This window comes from Panthera onca, chromosome E3 (assembly GCF_046562875.1).
Source record: "Panthera onca isolate mPanOnc1 chromosome E3, mPanOnc1 haplotype 2, whole genome shotgun sequence".
Classification (NCBI taxonomy): Eukaryota; Metazoa; Chordata; class Mammalia; order Carnivora; family Felidae; genus Panthera; species Panthera onca.
Window position 1 is genome coordinate 24,354,679 of NC_138354.1, and position 24,926 is coordinate 24,379,604.

A 24,926-nucleotide genomic window follows, 5' to 3' on the forward strand; every position below is an offset into this window, starting at 1 on the left:
CTAAGAAACTGTCAAAGGGTATTTTGAAAGTAGAACTACAAATGTGCTCTCAAATACTCGGCGGGTTTCAAATAATCCTAGTAGAAATTGATCAGTATTCTTTTAGAGATGGTTATTAATTGTAAAAAAGAAAAAATATTAAACTATTGAAAGTAATGATTGGCTTCAGAGATGCCTGCAGCCTGTGTCACTTGTATTCAGTGTTGATCTGCACAGTAAGTTTTTCTCTCCTGGGTGAGGGGAGGAGAGAGTACTTCAGAGAGTAATGAGATCTGACACCCTCAGACACAATTGGATTCTCTTCAAGATTCCTACAAACACGTAAGCAAGCCTACAGCCTTGTGTTTTGTTGCCTCTCTGCTTGGAAATCTGCCTGATTCCCAGCAGTGACAGGACTTGTCACTCCCACTCAAAGGTCTGGCCTTCAAGGCATCCCTTCTTTCATCAAGAGGTTATGTCTTCCTTAGAAATTTTAAAGCATTTTATGCTTCCTTTACTACATTTACCAATATTCTGTATATTATATTGACTGATTTGTTTCAGTCCCTCCTCCCCACACCCATTTGTTTCCCTTTGCTGTTGCTGTGTTTATCCATGATAGATCATCAATAAACGCGTGTTGAAATCAGTATCTTAAGAGAGGACAGATAAACAGTTTGCAATCCACGTCTGATGATTCCTAAGCTGTGGGTTTCCACCTCTGGAGATTTTTTTAAGAAGATGGAAGGAGCTCTGGCTTCAGCCTTAGAAGATTGAGGTTTAAGCCCTCAATTCTATGGCAAATAGCTAGAGACTTGAGGCATGTGAATTACTTCTCAGGTCCGGTTTGCTCCACTGTGTCTTGGTGATAAGAATGCTTGTACTACATTGGTACAGACTTGTTCTGAGGGGATGAGATTATGTAAGTGTTTGCTTTTATTTTGGATGTAGAAATTGTTGCACAGTTTATCCGTGTTTTAAGAATTTTAGTAATGAAAGAATCTTAATTCAGAAAAAAAAATAAATCCTTTTCAATTACTGGAAAATTGATCTTAAAAACAAGCCAAGCTTTTAATAGATTATATTATAAATGGTTTTTATTTTCATATTCATGCCCTTTTTTTCCAACTTAAATTTCCTACAGGGGAAATAAAATATTTTAATCAGGGAAAAGAGGTTTTTCAAAGGTAATAAGAAATCTTTCTTCAGTATTGTAGAAGGTCATTTTGATTCTAAATTCAGAGGATTTGGGCTGTAATCCTTAGTATAAGGATAATCCCAAAAAAGCCAAATTTCCATTCCATTCCTTATGCATTTTTAGTCGGGGTTGTTGGTCTTTCCCTGCATTCTAGGTTGGGGTGCTACAATTGCAAATAGGTGTTAATATAATTCTGCTGGCCTTTCTTTTTTAAAGGGTTGCCTCAGTTGTAAGGTGACCTGTTTTATAGCTTTTGTGCATAACCTGAACCTTGTACTCACAGTCAAGGTGACCTTCTATGTAAATTCCAAGACAGGCATGTGATAACTCACAGAACTTAAATGTTTATACTTTTGCCTATAAAATGAACATTTTTGCCTGTGATTTTGCTACTTTCATGTTCCCCTCCCAATGTTTTGCTTAAATGTCTCCCTTTCCACGGTTTAATATGGCAGATACTTTTGTACGTGAGCAGTTTTTGCCACTTGAATTTGGGGATCTTGGCAGTCCCATCAAATTTACTTGAGGTTGTGTATCAAAGATTCTGGATGGAGAAAACCAGAACATTAGTAGCATACCTGTGCCTTTAAATGAAGGTTAGAAAATGAGCTAACCTGTTTCCTTCTAGATTGAGAAAAAATTTGATAAAACTAATTTGAAACTTGAGAGGCCAAGCATAAAGCGTTATACTCTACATAAATGGAGTCTGGATTCTCTAGCCCTATATGAGAACTTGCTGAGAGATCTATTAATTTTTCTTTTAAGTTGCTGACCAAGTTAGTTCAGACTTCTTTGTTAGGTAATCTGTTACAGGTTCTTGGGGGAAGTAAAGGGCTTCTCTGATTAGTTTTGATTTAATAATAATAAGATTAAACTCCTACCATGTGAAAACAAGCTCCCTGCCATTCTTTAGATTGTTCTTAAAGCCAAATCCTCTAAGACCAAAACATCACAAGCTCTTTGTAAATGGTCTCATTGTGTTTTTATTACAGGTTGATATATCAAATGAGGGGGACTTATGGTAGCTTTTTTTTTTTTTAGCATGCTAGTCTTCTGCACCCCCCAGTGTGTGGTTTTACTGTCCGTAGTTTCAGTTATTGTGGTTAGACCCTGTCCAGAAGCAGATGATCCTCTTCCTGATGGATGGTCAGAAGGTCACTATTAGCCCAACAGCTGTGTCACACCTCCTGCGTCCTCTTGTGGGCATTTTATCACCTCCCATCATCACGAGAAGGTGGTACACGACTATGAGATATTTTGAGACCACATTCGTATAACTTCTATTACAGTATATAGTTATAATTGTTCTATTTTATTATTAGTTACTGTTAATTTCTCACTATGCCAAATTTAAATTAAACTTCATCATAGGTATGCATGGATGTATAGGGAAAAAACGGTCGTATATTTAGGGTTTAGTACCAAACATGGTTTAGGCATCTGCTGGGGGTCTTTGAATGTGTATCCCCAGTGGATAAAGGGGGACTGCCCTAGCCTCTTTGTACTTATTTGCGTATTTACTTGTTTCCTTTATGTTGGCCACAACTCTAATTTGAACATTATATCTTTAAAAGGGGTCAACAGCTTGGGGCCCACATAATAGCTGGTAGGAATTATAAAGGTCTTTCAGATTACTGGAAGGTATTCTTGCCATGGGAATAAATTAGAAACATCTATAAATGGAGCTAGAGAGGAGAGAATTAGTGGCTAACAGGGCCTTTTCCCAAGAGGGCTTTACCCAAGACCCTTCTCAAAATCTTTCAGTTAAGTGTCTCAACATTTCAGTGGCCCTAGTTGTGTAGAGAGCACAATAAGCTGTTGTCCAGAAGTCTAGAAATTGCTGTTTAGGGGCACTTGGCTGGCTCAGTTGGTAGAGCATGTGACTATTAATCTCAGGGTCTTGAGTTCAAGCCCCACAGTAAGAGTAGAGCCTACTTGAAAGAAAGAAAGAGAAAAGGAAGGAAGAGAAAGAAAGAAAGAAAGAAAGAAAGAAAGAAAGAAATTAATTGACATTTAGCCAATGTATTTTTAGTCCCTACTGTGTGTCAGGAATTGTGCTGAATGAACTAGGTATACAGAAGAGGCTTTCCTTTTCAAGGAGGGTTAGAAAGACTGGACACTAACAACTATGCAATTTGGGTGTTTATTATTACACTGTTTTGAGGGAAATTAATAGGGTGCCTTGGGAAGGGGGCTGCTTTCCAGGGGGTGGTTTGGAAAGGCTGCTGAAGAGGTTACGTTTGAACAGAGACCTAAATTTGTGCCATACTCGATGCTGAGCATGGAGCCTGCTTAAGATTCTCTCTCCCTCTGTCCCTCTCCCCCACTTGAGCTCTCTCTCTAAAATAGAAAAAATAAAAAATTTATGTCATAGGTCCCTTTGGCTGTCTAGTGAGGTCTGTGTGATGATCCTCTTAAAATACATAGAGTTACAAAGGGAATCTGTTAGATTGAAATGCCTATCAAAACATTGAAAAAAATGAATGTGTGATGTAGTAATAAGTTTCTTTATTAATACATTAAATACTAGGATCTAGGGGCGCCTGGGTGGCTCAGTCGGTTGAGCGTCCGACTTTGGCTCAGGTCATGATCTCACAGTTCGTGGGTTTGAGCCCCGCATTAGGCTCTGTGCTGACCGCTTGCTCAGAGCCTGGAGCCTGCTTCAGATTCTGTGTCTCCTACTCTCTCTGCCCCTCCCCTACTCACTCTTTGTCTCACTCTGTTTCTTAAAAATAAATAAATGTAAAAAAAAAATTTAAAAAAATACTAGGATCTAATGTCAGACTAAAAACTGTAATTTCAAATAGTGATGAGTGTTACCAATGAATCAAGATTTCTGCAGCCTCTCTGACATGATATGAAAATGTCTGTGATTTCTATTGGTGATAAAGTCCTAGGTGCCCTGTCATACTACTGATGGCTTGCTGCCTCCATTCAAAATCAAAGGGAATGCTAAATTTCAGTTAGAAGTTAGAGAAAATGAACACGTAACTTCTCTTTCATCCAAGTTTACAGACCCTCTCAATTCTGTGTGAGGACCCCATGTTAAGAACTGCTGGATTAGATGGAGCCAGCAGGAAAAACACATCCTTAAAGGAAGGGGGAGCTTGCTTAGAGTAAGGCAACTGTGCATTTTTAAGGTAAATGTGTGAAATGAGGAAGAATCAGTAGCTTCCCGGTGAAACTGGAAAAACCATTTAAAAGACAGTTGGGAAAATATTAATACTGAAACATAAATAGTTGATAGTAAGGGATTATTGGGGTATTTAGGTATGGTTAAATTGTAGTTAAAATGGTTCTCTTAGAAATACATGAATCTGTATACCTCAATTAAGATGTCTTGGATGTGTGGGATGCCTGTGTGGCTCAGTGGGATAAGCGTCTGACTGGATTGCAGCTCAGGTCATGGTCTCGTGTTTCGTGGGATCGAGCCCAGTGTCAGGCTCTGTGCTGACAGTGCAGAGCCTGCTTGGGATTCTCTCTCCCTCTCTTTTTCTCAAAAGAAATAAGCTTAAAAAAAAAAAAAAGGCTGTCTTGGATTTGCTTAAAATGATTGGAGATGAGAGTAGAAAAGTAGAGGTGTGACAAGACTGATAACTGTTGAAAGTGGATGATGGATAGATGGAGCCTCATTAAACCATTTTTCTGCATTTATATGTTTGAAATTATCCATAATAAAAAGCTTTTTAAAGGTAGATAAAATTAGCCATCTGCAAAGAGTCAGTACTTGGGTGGACTAAGAATTTAGGAAGCAGCACTCAAGGTGAAAACACCTCATACATTATTTCCCGGAAGTATGGTAAAAAATGCTGCTGCAGCAGTTTAATACAGCTTCATCTTTGTGGAGCGCTCCAACTAAACCAAGTCCTAAGAAGGGAAGCGGTAAACAGTAAGCTTAAGAATCACTGTTGGGGCGCCTGGGTGGCGCAGTCGGTTAAGCGTCCGACTTCAGCCAGGTCACGATCTCACGGTCCATGAGTTCGAGCCCCGCGTCAGGCTCTGGGCTGATGGCTCGGAGCCTGGAGCCTGTTTCCGATTCTGTGTCTCCCTCTCTCTCTCTGCCCCTCCCCCGTTCATGCTATGTCTCTCTCTGTCCCAAAAATAAATAAAAAACGTTGAAAAAAAAAATTTAAAAAAAAAAAAAAAAAAAAAAAGAATCACTGTTGATCTAAGTGAATGCTGATGCCTCCCGGACCCAAGAGAAAGAGACACTAGGTTAGGGGAGGGGGGAGACCTCCAGGATTTTCCATGTCAAAGAACAACATTCCTCTAGTAAGTGTGATCCATGGACCACTCTTACTAATATCACCTGGGGTTTTTGCTAAAAATACAGAATGCTGGCTCTACCCCAGTCTCACTGACTCAAAATTTTAGGGGAAAGGGGCCCAGGTTCCTATAGTTTAATCCCCCAGATGAATCTTAACACATGTAAAGTTTGAAAACGATAACTGTAGGTAGAGATGAGAATACCTTTTATCGAGCAGTTGTACCATATGCCAGATACCATGCCAAACCCTTCACATTCTTTTTAATCTTAGAGCAACCCTTGTGAGGTAGGTGATGAGGAAATCTCACCTTAGAAGAATTAAGCTACTTGCCAAAGGTCACCTGGTTAGAAGTGGTAAAGTGTAACTTCAAATTCTGACCCCAGAGCCTATGCTTTGAGCTATGGCAGCCTCCCACCAGGCTCTTCGCTCATCCAATGCCCACCACAAGATTTCTGTGAGAATTGAAAAAATTATAAAGCAGGTGTGTCCTACAGAGGATGTGAATATTCTAGTCACCGGGCAGAGACCGCTCCTATTGTAAATTAATACTTAGTGTCTGGTCTATGTGTTACCTTTTTTTCAGGTTGTTGTGAATCCTCCCAAAGAATACTTAAGGCCTCTACTTGATATAAAAGCGGCTTGCAAAATTTCTGTAGCTATTGTATGTATTCCTGTGTTCTAAACCTTTGTTCCTAAGAGATTGAACACCTTCCCTTCATTGACGGGACCTACTAGGACATTGCCAGCCAGAGGGCAGGGTTAAGGGCCGACTCCTGGAGAAGCTGGTGGGGGTGGAGGGAATGAAGAATAAACAGAAGCTTTTACAGGGACTGCTCTGTGCTCACTTACCTTATTTAATACTTCAAGCCCTACAAGATAGGTTAGTAACCGATCCACAGTTCCTTATTTTCAATTCCAAACCCAAAAGGCTCTGTAAAATAAGATTTTTTTCTTAAGTTTACAGCAGATTCATTTGGCAGCAAACTCTGAACTAAACTGCTGTGAGGCTGTTTTATGATCCTTATTCATACTTTTTGATGCAGAAATATTAATGCTCAAGGGGTGCCTGCCTAGGTGGCTCAGGTCATGGTGGTTTGGGAGTTCTAGCCCTGCATAGGAGCCTGCTTGGGATTCTCTCTCTCCCTCCCCCTCTCTCTGCTCCTCCCCCATTTGCACTCTCTCCCTCTTTCAAAATAAGTAAATAAACTTTAAAAAAAGTTTAAAATATTAATGTTCAATTATAGGGTGCTGCCCATACCTCACTGAGGATGCTATAAAGCGTATGGTGTGTGTGCCATGTTGTTCTAAAATTTAAATAATTTTCTAAAACATTTTTGGCCCCAAGAGTTTCAGATGAGAAAGTTGAAGTTAGGAGAGTTAAGTGTTTTCTCAACACCTTGCTACCAAGTTATAGAATTAGATATAAAAAGGTCACATAGGGGCACCAGGGTGGCTCAGTCAGTTAAGCATCTGCGTTCCTCTCAGATCATGATCTCCCAGTTCATGAGTTCGAGCCCCATTTCAGGCCCTGTGCTGACAGCTGAGAGCCTGGAGCCTGCTTCAGATTCTGTGTCTCCCTCTCTCTCTCTGCCCCTCCTCTGCGTGCTCTCGCGCACACTCTCTCAAAAATAAACAATTAAATTAAAAAATAAAAAGGTCATTTATGCTTTGTTTCTCAACTTTGCCACATGGTCATTTAAAGAGCCCATTGAAAATCGTTGAGCATGTTCTTTGAAGGAAATCTATTAGCTCTGCAAATACATTTGTACAGTTGACCCTTGACAACACAGGTTTGAACTGCATTGGTCCATTTACACAAGAATTTTTTTTTTTATAAATACAGAACAATACTGTAAAAGTATTTTCTCTTATGATTTTCTTTACATTTTCTCTAACTTCATTGTAAGAATATAGTAGATAGTATATATAACAGACAAAATATGTGTGTTAATCAACTGTTGTCAGTAAGGCTTCTGTCAACAGGCTATTAAAGTTTGGGAGAAGTCAGAAGTTATACACGGATTTTCAACTGTCTGGGGGTCGATGCCCGAAACCCCTGTGGTGTTCAAGCATCAACTGTATAGTTGTATAAAAAGCCCAAGAAAAGTGTTTTTAAGGTCCATTTAGAAAGCAGTCTTAGCTGTACCAGAATAAATAATCTGGTAATTTTTTTATGAGTGAGGAGGATTGTGGTGATAACTTTTCTCACAGCATTAAAAATAACAAGAGTCTTTGAATCCTAGTAAGCTAAATATCTCTTTCTGCTTAAATCAGTGTTATTTTCCCTATTTTTTGGTCCAGGATAGCTCATTTAGAGAAGAAAATTTGATTTTTTTCCAAGCAAAAAATCATCTAACGTTCTCTAAAGAGAGAAAAAATACATGGTCTTTTTGCTTAAACATTGATCATGTGTTCCATACTTTTTTCTCTTGTGGGATTATCAGGCTCCCTATAGATTTTCGTGTTGAATCTTAATTTTATGTATGTATTGTGCTTTGTAAGCATAGATCAGCCTTATGTGATACATAGGATGTTGGTAAGCATTAGGAGAAGTAAACATATAAAGGATGGCCTATGTTTATTTCCTCTTAGATAGGTACTTTAATTGGGATTTAAAGTTTTTTTCATAAAACGAACCTGTAGTATTGTGGCATAATAAAAATCATAGATTTGATCTTTGTCTCCAGTTCCTGGCACAGAGCTTCTAAAACCCTTGGAATTTCCTGAGTGATAGGATGGGAACTGGTTGCCAGAAGGAACACACCCATGTTATTAGAGGGTTAGAACCATCAGTCCCACCCCCACCCTCTGGGGAGGGGACTGGGGCTGAAGATTGAGTTCAGTCACCAATGCCAGTGATTTAATCAATCATGCCTATGCAGTGAAGCTTCAGGAAAACCGTGAAACCAGAGCACATCGATGTGCTGGGAGGGCGATGTGTCTGAAGAGGGCGTAGAAGCACCACTCTGCACTCCCATACTTTGCCCTATGCATCTCTCCCATGTGCTCTTCCTGAGTTGTTCTCCTTTAAAGCAGTCAGTGTAAATACAGCGATTTCCTGAGTTCTGTGAGTTGTAGTGAATTACTGAACCTGAGGGGAGGTCATGGAAACCCTCATATTTATAGCTAGTTTGTCAGAAAGAAGCACAGGTGGTCTCTGAGCCTTGCAACTGGTGTCTGAAGTGGGGCAGTTTCATGGGACTGAGTCCTTCCTAACCTGTGGGGTCACTACAGGAAGGTAGCATCAGAATTGAATTGTAGGCTACCCGGTTGGTGTTAGCGAATCGGAGAATCGGTGTTGGGACGCTGCAGGTGCTTTATCTGCCTAGTGTGTCACCTGGTCACAATCATCTTCTCTTACAGTATCTGACCAAGCAGGTGGAGCTCCTACGGCAGATGAATGAGCAACATGCAAAAGTTTATGAGCAATTAGATATAACAGCACGGGAACTGGAAGAAACCAATCAAAAGCTAGTTGCGGACAGCAAGGCCTCACAGCAAAAGATTCTGAGGTAAATTTTCTAGAATCCATTGACGAAGCCCTAGGGTAAGTCATTTAGTATAAACTAGAATAGAACTTGCACATAGAGGGTTTGGGTCAACACGGGGTATGGTTTAACTTAATTCTTTACGGAGAATAGAGATTAAGTAGAAGTCCTTTCCAATTAAGAAAACCCAGTTTGAGTGGCTGGCGACTAATCTCTCCTCACTGCTTATGCCCTTAATTTAATATGACAGCAGCAAATGGCTTCTATCTGTTCCTCACAGTCTGACTGAAACCATCGAATGCCTACAAACCAACATTGACCACCTCCAGAGCCAAGTGGAGGAGTTGAAGTCATCTGGCCAAGGAAGAAAGAGCCAGGAGAAGTGTGACCAAGAGAAATCAGCACCCAGATTCTCGTGTCTGAAGGAACTCTACGACCTCCGCCAGTAGGAGCCTGCCTTTCTTTGGCATTTATGAGCAGGGGGACGTCTCATGTCAGGGACACATACTGGATCCCAGTAGATTAAAAGTACCCTTTTAAGAAATGCCACTTGGTTATTAGACCACCAGTGGTTTGAACAAAACCACTTAACTTAAACATACGATGGATAGAGTTCTTGAGTCTTGGTAATTCTGTAAAAGCTTATTTTTGGAAGTCTTGGGAGTGCTCACTTCAGTGCTTTTCATGTGTTAAGTCTTCATGTAAATTAAGTTGCAGTATTTGTGATAGACTACAGATTTAGGGGCTGTACCTCACATTAGGGTGCAAAAAATTGAAATGTCAATAAAACAAGTTTTTTGCCTACAGAAATGCCTTTATAATTTAGAGTTAAGAGACTGAATCTTTAAGGACTATTTATTTCTTGAGCACCTATTGTATGGCAGGTGCTATGCCAGACATGAGTGGTGAGCAAAATAGACACCATTGCTCCTGCCCTCACACTTTCACTCTCAAGGAGGGGCAGATACAATCATCACAAAGATAAACCCAGTTACAAGTTGCCCAGGACTCTACGCAGGAGAGAGACCAGCTTCTGCATTTTGGTAGTTTTCAACCTTGACCCTTCATCAAATCACTTTGGAGTTTTTCAAACTGCAATGACAATGAGGCCCTTAGGCCTAAATTAAAATCTCTAGGTGCAGGTAAAAAACTATCCAGATGATTCTGATGCACAGCCAAAGTCGAGAACCACGGGGCCATTCTAATTTCCTTGAAAGGTATCCATCATACTGCTGGGCTTTGAGAATAGGTGTTCTGAAGTACTTTTAATGGTTAAAAAAAAAAATAGTCACAAAAATTATGTTTTCTTACATGTGTTTATTTGCCAGCCTTACATAATTTCATGTTAGCCACTGCCCTAGTACGGAATAGGCAAATTAAATAAATAAATAAATAAATAAATAAATAAATAAATAAATAAATAAAAGATAACCATCAGAGTTCCTGAAAAATACTTAGTTGGAAAAAAAAAAATCAATCTTTTTTCATTCCCAGTCAACCTACATAATATATTCTTTCAACATTTTTCTCCTAGACACTTTGTGTATGATCATGTGTTTGCCGAGAAGATCACTTCCTTACAAAGTCAGCAAAGCCCCGATGAGGAAGAAAATGAGCACTTGAAGAAAACAGTGACGATGCTGCAGGCCCAGCTGAGCCTGGAGCGGCAGAAGCGGGTGACGATGGAGGAGGAATATGGGCTTGTGCTGAAGGAGAACAGTGAACTGGAACGGCAGCTGGGAGCCACGGATGCCTACCGCGCTCGGGCGCTGGAGTTGGAGGCCGAGGTGGCCGAGATGCGGCAGATGCTGCAGTCGGAGCATCCTTTCGTGAATGGCGTCGAGAAGCTGGTGCCGGACTCTCTGTTCACCCCTTTCAGAGAACACAGCCAGAGCCTGCTGGAGGAGCTGTTCCTGCCTTTGCCAGAAGCACACAGAAGGCCTCTTAAGCGCAGCAGCAGTGAGACGGTGCTGAGCAGCTTGGCCGGGGGGGACATCGTGAGGGGCCACGAGGAGACCTGCATCCGGAGGGCCAGGGCTGTGAAGCAGAGGGGCGTCTCCCTTCTGCATGAGGTGGACACTCAGTACAGCGCCCTGAAGGTGAAGTATGAGGAGTTGCTGAAGAAGTGCCAGCAGGGAGAGGACTCCCTGTCCCACAAGGCTGTGCAGACCCCCAGAGCTCTCGCCAAAGACCTGGTGGGGACCAACGCCCAGCCTGAGCTGGGCCCCAGCGGCTGGGAACCAGCCTCTGTCACCCCAGAGCCCGTCAGTTCCCCCACCACCACAACACCTCCGGAATACAAGGCGCTTTTTAAAGAGATCTTTAGTTGCATCAAGAAAACAAAGCAAGAAATAGATGAACAGAGAACAAAATACCGATCTCTCTCCTCTCATTCCTAATTCAACCTCCAGCTCTACTACTAATTGGCTCGTTTCCTTTCACCTCTGTCTCCCACTCCGACCGTTGTCTGTAAACCCCATGGCCACGTGGCTCATGACGTTTGCCTCGCTGTTTTGCTTACTAAGCAGCCAACAGCAGGGAACGAAGGTGGCTGCTGGTGTCAGTTCTATAACCCGGTTCCGTTTAAGCTCCTCAGGAAATCCCGTGACAACCTGGCCTCTGGCTGGCGCACTGATTTGTGTTGTGATTCCTTGAAAAGCCCCAGAACCATTGGAGGGATAGATGTGTGTTCCTAGAGAAGTAGGCCTGGAGTCCCTATATATGTAGTATATAGAGAGCGTATAGTATACTGGGGAAAAGGGCAGAGTTGAAACAAAACTAAGGCGACTCCTGCTGCCTCCTCGCTTCTTAAAACTGTGTAGGAGTCAGATGGCTGCCAACCTGAAATGGCTTCATAAACACTGTTGTATACTGTGAACTCGTTAAGAAGAATGTCCAGGAGAAAGCAGGGTCTAACCCAAAATCAACGGCATTAAAAAATACTCCAAGCCTTGAGTTTGGTTACATCTGCTACCAGTTGAGCTGTGACTGACAAGGAATCATAATATGTCTAAATCCAACTGATACCAAACTGAAAGGCAAGCTCTGGTTTGACCTTTGCTGTTACCATCTTGCTAGCTTATGAGCATAGGCCCTGGAGGGCCCCCACCCCCACCTTCAGATGTTTTTACTCAAAGCTATAGTGGTTAGCATAGGCAAATATGTAAATCATTCTTAAAGTCAGACTAAAAAAGCAAGATCAAACCCCTCACTGTGTTGTCCAAGCTGGCTAAGCTGACAGCTACAGGCTGCCCTTGTTCAGTTCCTGTCATTCCTATAAATGTTTTTGACTTGCTGCAGAAATTCCCATTTGCTACTTTATTAAACAGTATTGTTCTTTGGGAATCTACTCATCCTCTCACTTTGCATACTTTTAATTTAAAACTATTTAAGAGAACTGAAGTTCCACACACTGTATATATTTTTTCTAAAAACCAAATAAAACTACCTGTGAAAATGAACAAATGGATCACTTGCTTATTTTAAGCTGAAGCCATTTTAATGTTCTAACCAACGGTTCCATTTTTTTCTTCCAACAGATATCTCGGAGATTTGATAATGATTTTTTAAATTTCTATTCCCTATTCTTTGGGATTCTTATGTTAATGTCTTCATTAGAATTACTATATGATTGAAAAATATTTTCAAATGTATATACTTTATATAATCACAAGTTTAGAAATGTCAGACCTGGTTCTGAATTAATAGCATTTGACTCAAAACATTTGATTATTCAATCCTAGGAAAGACTTACAATATTTAAAAACTAAAGTGAGCCCTGAATCTGAATTTTGCTTTTGGATTATTTAAAAAGGGGTAAAATCCTCTTTTGAGACAGCACAAAGAGTTTGTGAAGTAAGTCATCTTGTTGTCCTGACCTCCCAACTCCTCTCCCCAGGATCAACTAGTTACCAGTTTCTTGTATATTCTTCCAAAATATTCTGTGCATATGTTATTATGTATGTTTATATCACTCCCTATTTCTAAGCAAAAGAGTATACTATAAACCTTCACTGTAGCTTCCATTTTCACTGAACCATGTATCTTTGAAACATTTATCTGACCATTTACATTCTTTATGATAGTACTGTAGTATTACATCTATGGACATAGATAAACTCCATATGTATGTTTAACCAATGTGGACAGCGAGGAAACAAGAAGGCTGCTGGTGTCAGTGTTACAATCCAGTTTTGTTTAAGCTCCTCGGGAAATCCCACGACAAACTGGCCTCTGGCTGGTGCACTGATGTGTATATATGCACATATACACACATCATATCACATATATATCCTATCTATGTATATATGAGAATTCATTTAAGTAATCCCTGTATCTTTGGACGTTTTTGAATCTAGAAGGTAAATCGTTAGGAGTGAGGTAAAAGAGGACATTTTGCTCTTACCATCTTGCAGAAGTTTACTGAACCTTGCTCCCCAATATAGGAGGATGCCTAGTTGCTCACACTTGTGCCAGTAAACTTTTCGACCTTTGCCAAACTAATGGAAGAAAAGTGAGGTTTCCTTGTAGTTTAAATTTCACTTATTAAGGTTGAATATTTTGTGATCTGTTAAGCCATTTATGTTGTCTTTTGCCTGTGTTTCTTATTTAAGAGCTCTAGCATTTAGAAAATTCACTTTGCAATTAGAAATCACAAATCTTTTGTTTGTCTTAATTTTACCTTGTTATTGGCATTTTGTCAAGCAAAATTTTTATGTGGTTATGTTAATCTTGTAATACTTTTCCTTTTTGTGTTTGACAGGTGTTTGATCCATCTGAACTTCATTTATTTTTCTTTTTTTAAATTGTAAAAACACATATAATAGTTATCTTAACCATTTTGAAGTGTATAGTTAAGTGGTATTAAATACGTTCACATTCTTATGCAACTGTCACTACAATTCATCCCCATAACTCTTTTGATTTTTAAACATGAAACTAGGCCAATTTAATAATAACTCCCCATTCTCTCCTTGGTTTGTGACAACTACCATTATACTTTTCTGCCTTTGTGATTTAAGTATCTCATGTAAGTGGAATCCTACAGAATTTGTCTTTTTGTGATTGGCTTACTTCACTTAGTATGATGACCTAAAGTTTCATCCATGTTGTAGCGTATTAAATTTCCTTTTTAAGGCTGAATACTGTTCTGTATGTATATGCCACATTTTTTTATCTGTATGTATATGCCACATCAGTGGACACTTTTGGTTGCTCCCATGTTTTAGCTATTGTGATTAATGCTGCTATGAACATGTGTGTGCAGATATCTCTTTGAGATCCTGCTTTCAATTCTTTTGGGTCTGTAACTGGAAGTGGAATTGCTGTTTTTTAATGTTTTGAGGAGCCTTCATACTGTTTTCCACAGTGGCTGCACCAGATTTTCCCACCACAGTGCACCAGAATTCCAGGTTCTCCATGTCCTCGCCAAAATGTGCTTTCTGGTTTTGTGATAGTAGCCATCCTGATGGGTGTGAGGTGGTACCTTGTACTTTTGATTTGCACTTCTCTAAGGATTAGCGATACAACTTTTGATGCACTTGGCCGTTTGGAGATTTTCTTTGGATAAATGTTCAAATCCTTGGCCCACTTTTTTTTTTTTTTAATTTTTTTTAATGTTTATTTATTTTTGAGACAGAGACAGAGCATGAACGGGGGAGGGTCAGAGAGAGGGAGACACAGAATCCGAAACAGGCTCCAGGCTCTGAGCCGTCGGCACAGAGCCCGATGCGGGGCTCGAACTCACGGACCGCGAGATCATGACCTGAGCCGAAGTCGGCCGCTCAACCGACTGAGCCACCCAGGGGCCCTTCCTTGGCCCACTTTTGAAGATATTTTTTCTCTTGAGTTCATATATATATATATATATATATATATATATATACACACAGATCATATGATTTGGAAATATTTTCTCCCATTCTTGGGTTGCCTTTTTACTCTGTTGATAGTGTCTTTTTTTTTTTTTTAAGTTTATTACTATTTTTTTAGTAATCTCTACAACCAACGTGGGGTTTGAACTCACGACCTTGAGATCAAGAATCACATGCTGTTCCCACTAAGCTAGCTAGGTGTCCATTGTCTTTTGATGCATAACATTTAAAAATTTTCATGAAGTTCAGTTTGTTTTTCCCTTTTTTTACCTATACCTCCAGTGTCATACTAAGAGATCACTGCCGAACCTAATGTTAAGAAGCTTTTGCAATATGGTGTTATTGAAGGGTCCAGCATCATTCTTTAGCATGTGGATATCTAGTTTTCCAGCACCATTTGCTAAGTAGATTGTCCTTTCCCCATTGAACAGTCTTGGAACCTTGTCAAAAATCATTTGACTATATATGTGAGGGTTTGTTTCTGGGCTCTCTGTATTCCGTTGGTCTATGTGTCTCTCTATGCTAGTACCACTGTTGATTACTATAGCTTTGTAGTAAGTGTTGAAGTCAGGAAGTATGAGTCCTCCAGTTTTTTCTTTCTTTTTTTTTTTTTTTTTTGAGATTGTTTTGGCTATTCAGTATCCCTTGAGATTCCATATGAATTTTAGGATAGTTTTTTTTGTTTTTTTGTTTTTTTGTTTTTTTGTTTTTATGTTTATTTTGGAGTGCAAGTGAGGGAGGTGTAGAGAAAAAGGGGTTTGGGAGATCTGAAGCAGACTAGTTGTTGACAGCAGTAAGCCCAATGCTGTTTAATCTTTTTAAATTTATTCTTATTTTAAGTTTATCCATTTTAAAAAAGAGGGAGAGTAAGAATCCCAAGAATGTTCTGCACTGACAGACAGCACAGAGCCCAATGCAGAGCTCAAACCCATGCACTGTGAGACCATTACCTGAGCTGAAACCAAGAATCAGACACTTAACCAATTGAGCCACCCCGGTGCCCCACCTTGATGCCATTTTAAATGGAATTGGTTTTTAATTTCCTTTCTGGATTGTTCATTGTTAGTGTATAGAAATGCAACTAATTTTTGTGTGTTGACTTTGTATCTGGCTACTTTGCTGAATTCATTTATTCAGACAGTGTTTTTGTGGAATCTTTAGAGTTTTTTACATATAAGATCATATCATCTGCAAAAAGCTAATTTTACTTCTTCCTTTCCAATCCTAGTGACTTCTCTGTTTTTCTTGTCTAATTGCTTTGGCTAGAACTTTCAGTACTGTTAAATTAGAAGTGGTTAAAGCAGGCATACTTGCCTAGTTCCTGATCTTTGAGTAAATGCTTTCAGTTTTTCAATATTGAGTATGAGGTTCACTGTGGCTTTTTCTTTTTATTTTTTACTGTTTATTTTTAAAAATTTTAAATGTTTATTATTTTGAGAGACAGCGAACAGGGCAGGGGCAGACAGGACAGAACAGGAGCGGGACACACAGAATCTGAAGCAGGCTCCAGACTCTGAGCTGTCAGTACAGAGCCTGATGCAGAGCTTGAATCCATGAACCGTGAGATCATGACCTGAGCTGAAGTTGGACACTTAACCCACTGAGCCACCCTACTACCCATTGTGGTTTTTTCATATATGGCTTTTTTTATATTATAGTTATCTTCCTAGTTTGTTGAGTGTTTGGTTTTTTTATTTTTAATCCTGAAAAGGTGTATTTTGCCATATACTTTCTCTGAATCATTTGAGATGATCGTGAGTTTTTTCTTCCATCATTCTGTTAATGTAGCATATTGTGTTGATCAATTTTTATATGTTGATCTTTCCTTGCATTCCTAGAATAAACCCCAGTTGATCAGGATGTATAATCGTTTTAATGTGCTCTTGAATTCTGTTTGCTGGTATTTTGTTCACCAGTGAAGCCATCAGGCTGTTCTGTGTTGGGAGAGTTTTTTTTCATTACTGATTCAATGCATTACTATTTATAGGTCTATTCAGATTTTCTTTGTGATTGAGTCTTGGTAGGTTTTGTGTTTCTAGGAATTTGTCCTTTTCATCTAGGTTATCTACTTTGTTGGCATACAATTGTTCATAGTTCTCTCTCTCTCTCAGCAATGTCTATAGTGGTTTTAAGTTATTTTAAAAATTTTATTTAAAAAATTTTTTTTGAGTAATCTCTACACCCAATGTGGGTCTTGAACCCACATCCCCAAGATCAAAAGTTGCATACTCCATCAACTGAGCCAACCAGGTCCCCCAATATAGTGGTGTAAACATATTGATTGGACAATTCTATATATTATTCAATGCCTGTAACCATACAATTCTCTTAAAGTCCTTTTTATTTTTTTGAGAGAGGGTGCAAGTGAGTGAGGGGCAGAGAGAGAGAATCCCACAAGGGGCAGAGAGAGGGAGGGAGAGAAGAGACAGAAGCGGGGTTTAGCCGAAGCAGGGCTTGTGCTCACCTGATGTGAGGGTCAGGATCATCCAGTGTGAGACTCAAACTCACGAACCATGAAATCATGACCTTAGCCGAAGTCAGATGCTTAAGGACTGAGTCACCCAGGCGCCCTAGTCCTTTTTATTTCTGTAGAATCTCCACTTTCATTTCTGATTTTAATAATTTGAGTCTTCTCCCTCTTTTTTAGTCTATCTAGCTAAAGGTTTTTCAGTTTTTTGATCTTCTCAAAGAACAACTTTTGGTTTCGTTGACTTTTCTCTATTGTTTTTATATTCTCTATTTCATTGATCTCTCAATCTTTATTATTCCATTCCAACCCATTCACTTTGGGTTTAGTACCTTTTATAGTTTCTTTAGTTGTAAAATTAGGTTGTAGATTTAATATTTTTCTTGTTTGTTTTTTTTTTTAAAGACTTTTAAAAAGTTTATTTATTTTGAGAGAGAGTGAGCAGGACAGGGACAGAGGGGGAGAGAGAATCCCAAGCAGGCCCCACACTGTCAGTGCAGAGCCTGATTCAAGGCTCAGACTCACCCCAAAATCATGACCTGAGCTTAAGTCAGATGCTTAACAGACGAAGCCACCCAGGTGCCCTGAGACTTTATTTTTTATTTTTCAAATGTTTATTTTTCAGAGAGCATGAGCAGGGCATGGGGGGAGCAGACAGAGAGAGAGGGAGACCCAGAATCCAAAGCAGGCTCCAGGCTCTGAGCTGTCAGCACAGACCCCAATGCAGGGCTCAAGCCCATGAACTGTGATGACATGACCTGAGACAAAGACGCTTAACCAGCTGAACCACCCAGGGGCCCAAAGACTTTATTTTTTTCAAGTAATCTCTCACCCAGTTTGGGACTCAAACCTACAACCCCAAGATGAAGAGTTGCATGCTCCACCAACTGAACCAGCCAGATGCCCTTTTTCTTACTGTTTTGTTTGTGTTTTAGAGAGAGCGCGTGCGCACACACAAGCAAGGGTAGAGACGGAGGAGAGGGAGAATCTCAAGCAGACTCCTTGCCCAGTGCAGAGCCCAATGCAGGGCTTGACCCCACAACTGCGAGATCGTGATCTGAACTGGGAAGAGTTGGATGCGCAACTAACTAGGCACCCAGGAACCCCACCTTGTCTTTTAATGTGAGCATTTATAGCCCTAAATTTCCCCCTTAGTACCACTTTGACTGTGTTCCATAAGTTTTGGCATATTGTGCTTTCATTTTCATTCATCTCTTAAGTATTTTCTAATTTCCCTTTGATCTCTCTGATTGATTGGTGGTTTAAAATGTTGTTTAATTTTCTCAATTTTGTGACTTTTCCAATTTTTTGTTACTGATTTTTAAATTCATCGTGTTGTAATCAAGGAAGATACTTTGTATGATATCTTTTAAAATCTGTTGAAACTAATTTGTGGCTTATGGTCTCTCCTTGAAAATGCCCTATCGGCATTTGAGAAGAATGTGTATTCTGTTGTGTAGAGTGTTGCTTATACATCTGCTAGATTTGCTTACTGTGTTGAATCCTATATTTCCTTAGTTATCTTCTGTCTGGTTGTCCTGTCCGTTATTGTGATTGGGGTATTCAAGTCTCCCAATTTCCCTGGAATATCTTTTTTTTTTTTTTTTTTGGATCCTTCTAATTTCAACCTGTTTGTGTCTTTGGAACTCAAGTGAGTCTCTTGTAGACAGCATCTAGTTGAATCGTGTGTGCGGTTTAACTGATGTATAATTAACATACAGTGTTATTAGTTTCAGATGTACAATATGATGATTCAACAATTCCATAACTTTTTGCTCAAGATAAGTGTATTTTTAGTCCCCTTTATCTATTTCACCCATCCTCTCCCCACACTCTGCTCTGGCAACCATTAATTTGTTGTCTGTATTTGAGTCTGATATGTTTGTTTCTTTGTTCATTTGTTTCTTAAATTCTATATATGAGTGGAATCATGATATTTGTCTTTAGTTGTATAATACCCTCTAGGTCCATCTGTGTTGGGTCATGTTTTATTTATTCTGCTGATCTCTGCCTTTTGAATGGAGTTAAATCCATTTACATTTAAAGTAATTTTGAAAAGGAGGAAATTTATTGTGCTGTTTTCTACATGCCTTACAGCTTTTTTGTCCTTCATTTCCTGAATTCCTGTCTTCTTTTGTGTTTAGTTTATTTTTTTATTGTAATGAGATGTTTAAATTCCTTTCTCATTTCCTTTTGTGTATATTCTACAGTTGTTTTCTTCATGGTTAGCTTAGGGATTACATTTAACATCCTAAAGTTATAACACTAATTTGAATTTATACCAGCTTAACTTCAATAACAAAAAAAAACCCCAAAATATCTGTCTTTACAGCCCCACCCCCATCGCTTTTGGTTATTGATGTCACAAAGCTACCTCTTTATTGTGTACCCCAAAACATAAACTCTACTGTTTTTTTTAATGCATTAATCTTTTAAGTTACATAGAAGACAAAATTTGGAGTTATAAATCAAAACTACAGTAATACTACCTTTACACAAATAGTTTTTCTTTAAATGTATTAGTGTCGCGCGCGCTCTCTCTCTCTCTCTCTCTCTCTCTCTCTTTTTTATTAAGCTCTATGTCCAGTGTAGGGTCTGCACTCACAACGCCAAGATCAAGAGTCACATGCTTTACTGGCTGAGCCAGCCAGGCACCCCAAATGTATTAGTCTCTTGAATCATGTAGAAAACAAAAACACTATTACAAAACACTGTTATAGTTGTACTGGCTTTTATAGTTGTCCATATATTTACTTACTTTTATTGAAATCTTTGTTTCTCAGTATGGCTTCAAGCTATTGTCTAGTCTCTTCATGTTTCACCTTGCAGGACATGTCTAGTGATCGTGAACTGTCAGCTTCTGTTACCTAGGAACATTGTAACTTCTTCACTTTTGAAAGACAGTGTTGCTGGATATAAGGTTCTTGGTTGACTGTTGTTGCTGTTGTTGAAGCACTTTGAATATATTGGCTCACTGTTTTCTGGCCTCCGAAGTTCTAATGAGAAGTCTTTTGATTATCTTATTGAGGAACCCTCCTCACCCCCTGTATGTGATAATTTGCTTTTCTGAGGCTTTCAGGATTCTCTTTGGCTTCTGAAAACTTGATTATAATGTGTTTCCGTGGGTCTGAGTTTTTCTTATTTGGAGTTTATTGAGCTTCTTGAATGTTTATCTACATGCCTTTTATCAAGTTTGACAAGTTTTCAGCCATTGTTTCTTCATATATTCTCCACTTCTTTCTCTCTCCTGGGACTCCCACAATGTGTATATTGGTCTTTTTAATGGTGTCACACAGGTCCCTTAGATTGTGCTCACTTTTCTTCAGTTTTTCTTTCTTTCTGTTTCTCAGACTGGATAATTTCCATCATCTTCAAGTTTGCTGATTCTTTCTTCCGCCTGCTCAAATCTGCCTTTGAATCCCTCTCATGAAATTTTCATTTCCATTACTGTGTTTTTCTGTGCAATTCTGTGCCCCAATTTTTTTTTTCTTTAGGTCTCTTTTTATTATTTCCATTTTGTTCACACATTTTCTTGACTTTCTCTACATCCTGTAGTTCTTTTGAATGTCTTTAAAACACAGTTGTCTTAAAGTCTTTGTCTACTGTACCTGCCACTGGGTCTTTCAGGGACAATTTATGTTGATTTATTTTTTCCTTCGCCCTGTATTTTCCTGGTTTTGTATGCCTTGTGGTTTTTTGACACTGGACACTTGAATCTAATAATAACTCTGGGAATCAGATTCTCCCTTCTTTCCCAGGGTTTGCTGGTTTTCTTGGTTATTGTGTCTGTTCCTTAGATTGCTGCAGGCTGTGTCTGCTGAGGATCGGCCTGAGGTGTAAACTTCAGGGCTTCTCAGGTCTCTCGTGAGCCTTTCCCTGGGCATGCATGGTCACTTTCTAATTTTCTCTATGTAAACAATCATTTTTTGAATATCCTAGTTTTTAATGTCTGGCTCACAAAGGGGAAAAAGTGAAGAATGAGGGGGACAGGGAGCCTTTCGGCCCTTTAAAAATCCCCTGGCAGTCACTTCACCCCCAGCTGTAGAGGCTTGCAACCATGAGGGGAGGTACAACAGCAGCTGCCCACCTCTGGTAGAAGCGGCAATCAGATCACAGATTCCTGGCATTTGAACAGGATCTTTTTGCCCGCCAGATTCCTACAAGCTGCCGCGAGCTTCTCCATGAATGTGGCTCGTGGTGGAGTAGCAACTACTATTACTACTAGTAGCAGCAGCTACTGTGCTAAGAGCCAAAATTGCCAAAATTGTGTGCCATTGACAGTCCTTATTCTCCCTGGAAGTTGCAAGCCTTTAGACTCTGGGATTCTAAAATACATCAGGGGCACCTAGGTGCCTCAGTTGGATGAGTGTCTGACTCTTGGTTTTGGCTCAGGTCATGACCTCAGTTTCATGGGATCGAGCCCCACATTGGGCTCTGTGCTGATGGCGTGGAGCCTGCTTGGGATGCTCCCTCTCCCTCTCTCTCTGCCCCTCCCCTGCTAATGCTGTCTCTCTCTCAAAAATAAATACATAAACTTCTAAAAAAATAGCTACATCACATCACCATCTTTCCAGAATCTTCCTAAACTTCATCTATTCCCCATCGCTTAAAATCACCTGAATCAGTACTAAATCTCTACATGCATTGGAACCTATTTCTGTTGTAGGATCTGGTTCTTGTGCACCTGTGCCAGTTTTTAATTACTATCTAGCTTGATATTTTCCTGACTGGTAAGGGAGTATTGCCCTCATTGCTCCCTCAGAATTTCGCTGGTTTCTTTTTGTTGTTCTTGCATGATTTTTGCAATAAGAACTTTAAAGTTGGCTCGTCTGGTTCTTGGGGATAAATGGTTATTGAAATTAGGCTGAAAAATTACTTAAGTACAGACTGACACAGACTTTGATCCAAAACATGGGTTCATGCTTTCCCATTTATTCCAGTGGTCTTTGTTTCTCAGTTTTCATATTTTTACAGTTTAGGTCTTACAGATTTCAGAAGTTTCACCTCCTGAATGTAAGATCTTCTGTTACATTTTCTGACTATAGTTGCATGTAGGAAATCTATTGATTCCAGCTATTTTGTTGAATGCTTATTGAGAGCAGCTTTTAGTTGATTCTGTTGACGTGTTGGAAAAAAATGTCTTGGCTCCTTTATTTTTGTCTAACTTCTTTGCTAGACAAAGGAAACTAATTTGTGTAATTTTTAATTTAATCTTTGTCTAACTGCTCTAAGAAGTGTACCCAGGATATGAAATAATTATGGTGAGTAAACATACATCTCAATCCTAAGGTGCATGTCCAATGTTTGATTTAGCATGATGTTAACTTTTTACTGTTTGAGGCTAATGAGAATTCATCTACTCTTACTTTAAGAACTTATTATATCTGGAATGAAATAGATCTTGATCCCTGAGAGGAATTGTTCCTCCTTCCCTTTTGGCCTGTTTATAGTATGAGCTGCAGTGTTGATGCCCTGATACCACCCTTGCATGTCTGTGACAGTAGTTATTCCCAGTATCCTCTTTGCAAGGCACCTTAGGGTATTAAAAAAAAATTTTTTTTTAACATTTATTAGAGACAGAGACAGAGCATGAGCATGGGAGGGGCAGAGAGAGGGGGAGACACAGACTCTGACGCAGGCTCCAGGCTCTGAGCTGTTATCACAGAGCGCCCAATGCGGGGCTCGAATTCACAAACTGCAAGATATGACCTGAGCCAAAGTCGGACACTTAATGGACTGAGCCACCGAGGCACCCTGGGTGTGTGTGTGTGTGTGTGTGTGTGTGCGTGTGTGTATATGTAATCTTGATAGAGGGAAACCGAATTCTAAGCAGGCTCCATGCTATCAGCCCACAGCCTGACATGGGGCTCAAGCTCTCAAACTGCAAGATCATGACCTGAGCTGACATCGAGTCGGACGCTCAACCAAGCTACCAAGGCACCCCAGGGTAGCTTTTTCTTTAACATGCCAGTGCAATCTACTACTTAAGATTTGTATTCATAGCATGCTCTGTCAGGTTTTATTATTTTTTTTTTAAGTTTATTTCTGACAGAGAGCATAAGCAGGGGAGAGGCAGAGAGAATCTGAAGCAGGCTCCAGGCTGTCAGCACAGAGCCCAACGTGGGGCTCCAATTTACCGTGAGATCATGCCCTGAGCATTAGTCAGATGTTAAAGCGACTGAGCCACCCAGGCGCCTCTCTTTGTCAAATTTTAAACCACTGCTTCTGGATTTGGAGGCTTGTTACATGCTTAAGTTTAACCCTTGTGCTTGTCATAAAGATGTGAGAATAGTTCAACCATGGAAATTCCTGGACCTGTTCTTCTCTAATAATTGGTCTGTCATTTTCTTTCCAATCAGTTTAAAAAAAATTTTTTTTAATGTTTATTTTTGATAGAGCAAGAGCATGAGCAGGGGAGGGGCAGAAAGGGAGACACAGAATCCGAAGCAGGCTCCAAGCTGTCAGCACAGAGCCTGACACGGGGCTCGAACTCAGACCGTGAGATCATGACCTGATCGGATGCTCAACTGACTGAGCCACCCAGACGCCAACCCCCCCCCCTTTTTTTTTTTTTAATTTTTAATGTTTATTTTTTACATAGAGAGGGACAGAGCATGAGTGGGGGAGGGTCTTTCCAACCAGTTGTAAGGCTCATGCCATTTTCCTTCATGTTGGTCTATCTTTAATTCTTATAGCGGATTTTTTTGTTTTTAACAATTCTTTCCTAAATTCCTTAAGTTTACTTTCCTATTTGAATTCAGTGTTTAACTCATTTCCCTTTGTCAGTGTGTTTCAGGCTATGACTGCCCACTGAGCCCTGAGACCCTTAACTTCTCTGTGGTCATGCCGTCTCTGCTGTGCACCATGAGGAGTCTCTCCTTTGTAAGGTGGTTATACAATAACTGGACATACTCTTGATCAACTCTGGAAACTTTTTACTCTTTTCAGGCTCATGTTAGTAGTACCAAGAGCATAATGTCCTGTGAAACTACATTACCAAATGTTTTCCTTTTTGGTGTTGAGCATGCATAGACCATCAACTAAACCTTCAGGTACCAGTGGCTCTTTTGCCCAAAACAGATCATGGAAAAAGACTTAGGTAGTAAAATTTCACATCTTGCCCACACCAGCTTACTCTTACTTTCTTCCTAATCCTCTAGGGCTGTACTATCCAATAAGGTTGACATTAGCGACACATCCCAAGTGAGCACTTAAACTGTGGCTGGTCCAAACTGCAAATGGCGTAAGTATAAGGTACCAGATCTTGAAAACGTGGTATTTTTTTTTTTTTTGTACTTTTTATTATCACTTTTTTGATGTTTATTTTTGAGGGAGAGAGACACAGAATCCGAAGTGGGCTCTGCTGAGAGCGTGCCCGACACAGCCCTGGAACTCACGAACTGTGAGATCATGATCTGAGCCAAAGTCAGATGCTTACCAACTTAGCTGGCGCCCCTGTACTAACATTTTTAATTATACATTGCTGTTTTAGCTACATCTTGGGCTAAATAACCTATTTCTACTAGCTTCTCTTTACTGTCAAAATGTACAAGTTACACCTATGGCTGCATGGTTGTGCCAGGCAGCGCTGCTCAGGTCATTCCCCTCCTCCCCCCCTGCCCACGGTGGGCTCCCTCCCCTGGCTGTAATCGA

At 39.9% G+C, this 24,926-nt stretch overlaps 1 protein-coding gene across 1 annotated transcript in view; it reads left to right on the forward strand.

Annotated features, from left to right (window-relative positions):
* CDR2 (cerebellar degeneration related protein 2) overlaps positions 1-12,398 on the forward strand; it is a 27,032-nt gene extending 14,634 nt beyond the window's left edge. Inside the window, exons 3-5 of the mRNA XM_060648762.2 lie at positions 8,809-8,957; positions 9,214-9,378; positions 10,468-12,398. Coding sequence (XP_060504745.1) covers positions 8,809-8,957; positions 9,214-9,378; positions 10,468-11,332 — 1,179 coding nt within the window. The 3' untranslated portion in view covers positions 11,333-12,398. The remainder of the gene's footprint in view (positions 1-8,808; positions 8,958-9,213; positions 9,379-10,467) is intronic.
* Positions 12,399-24,926: the final 12,528 nt, after the last annotated feature.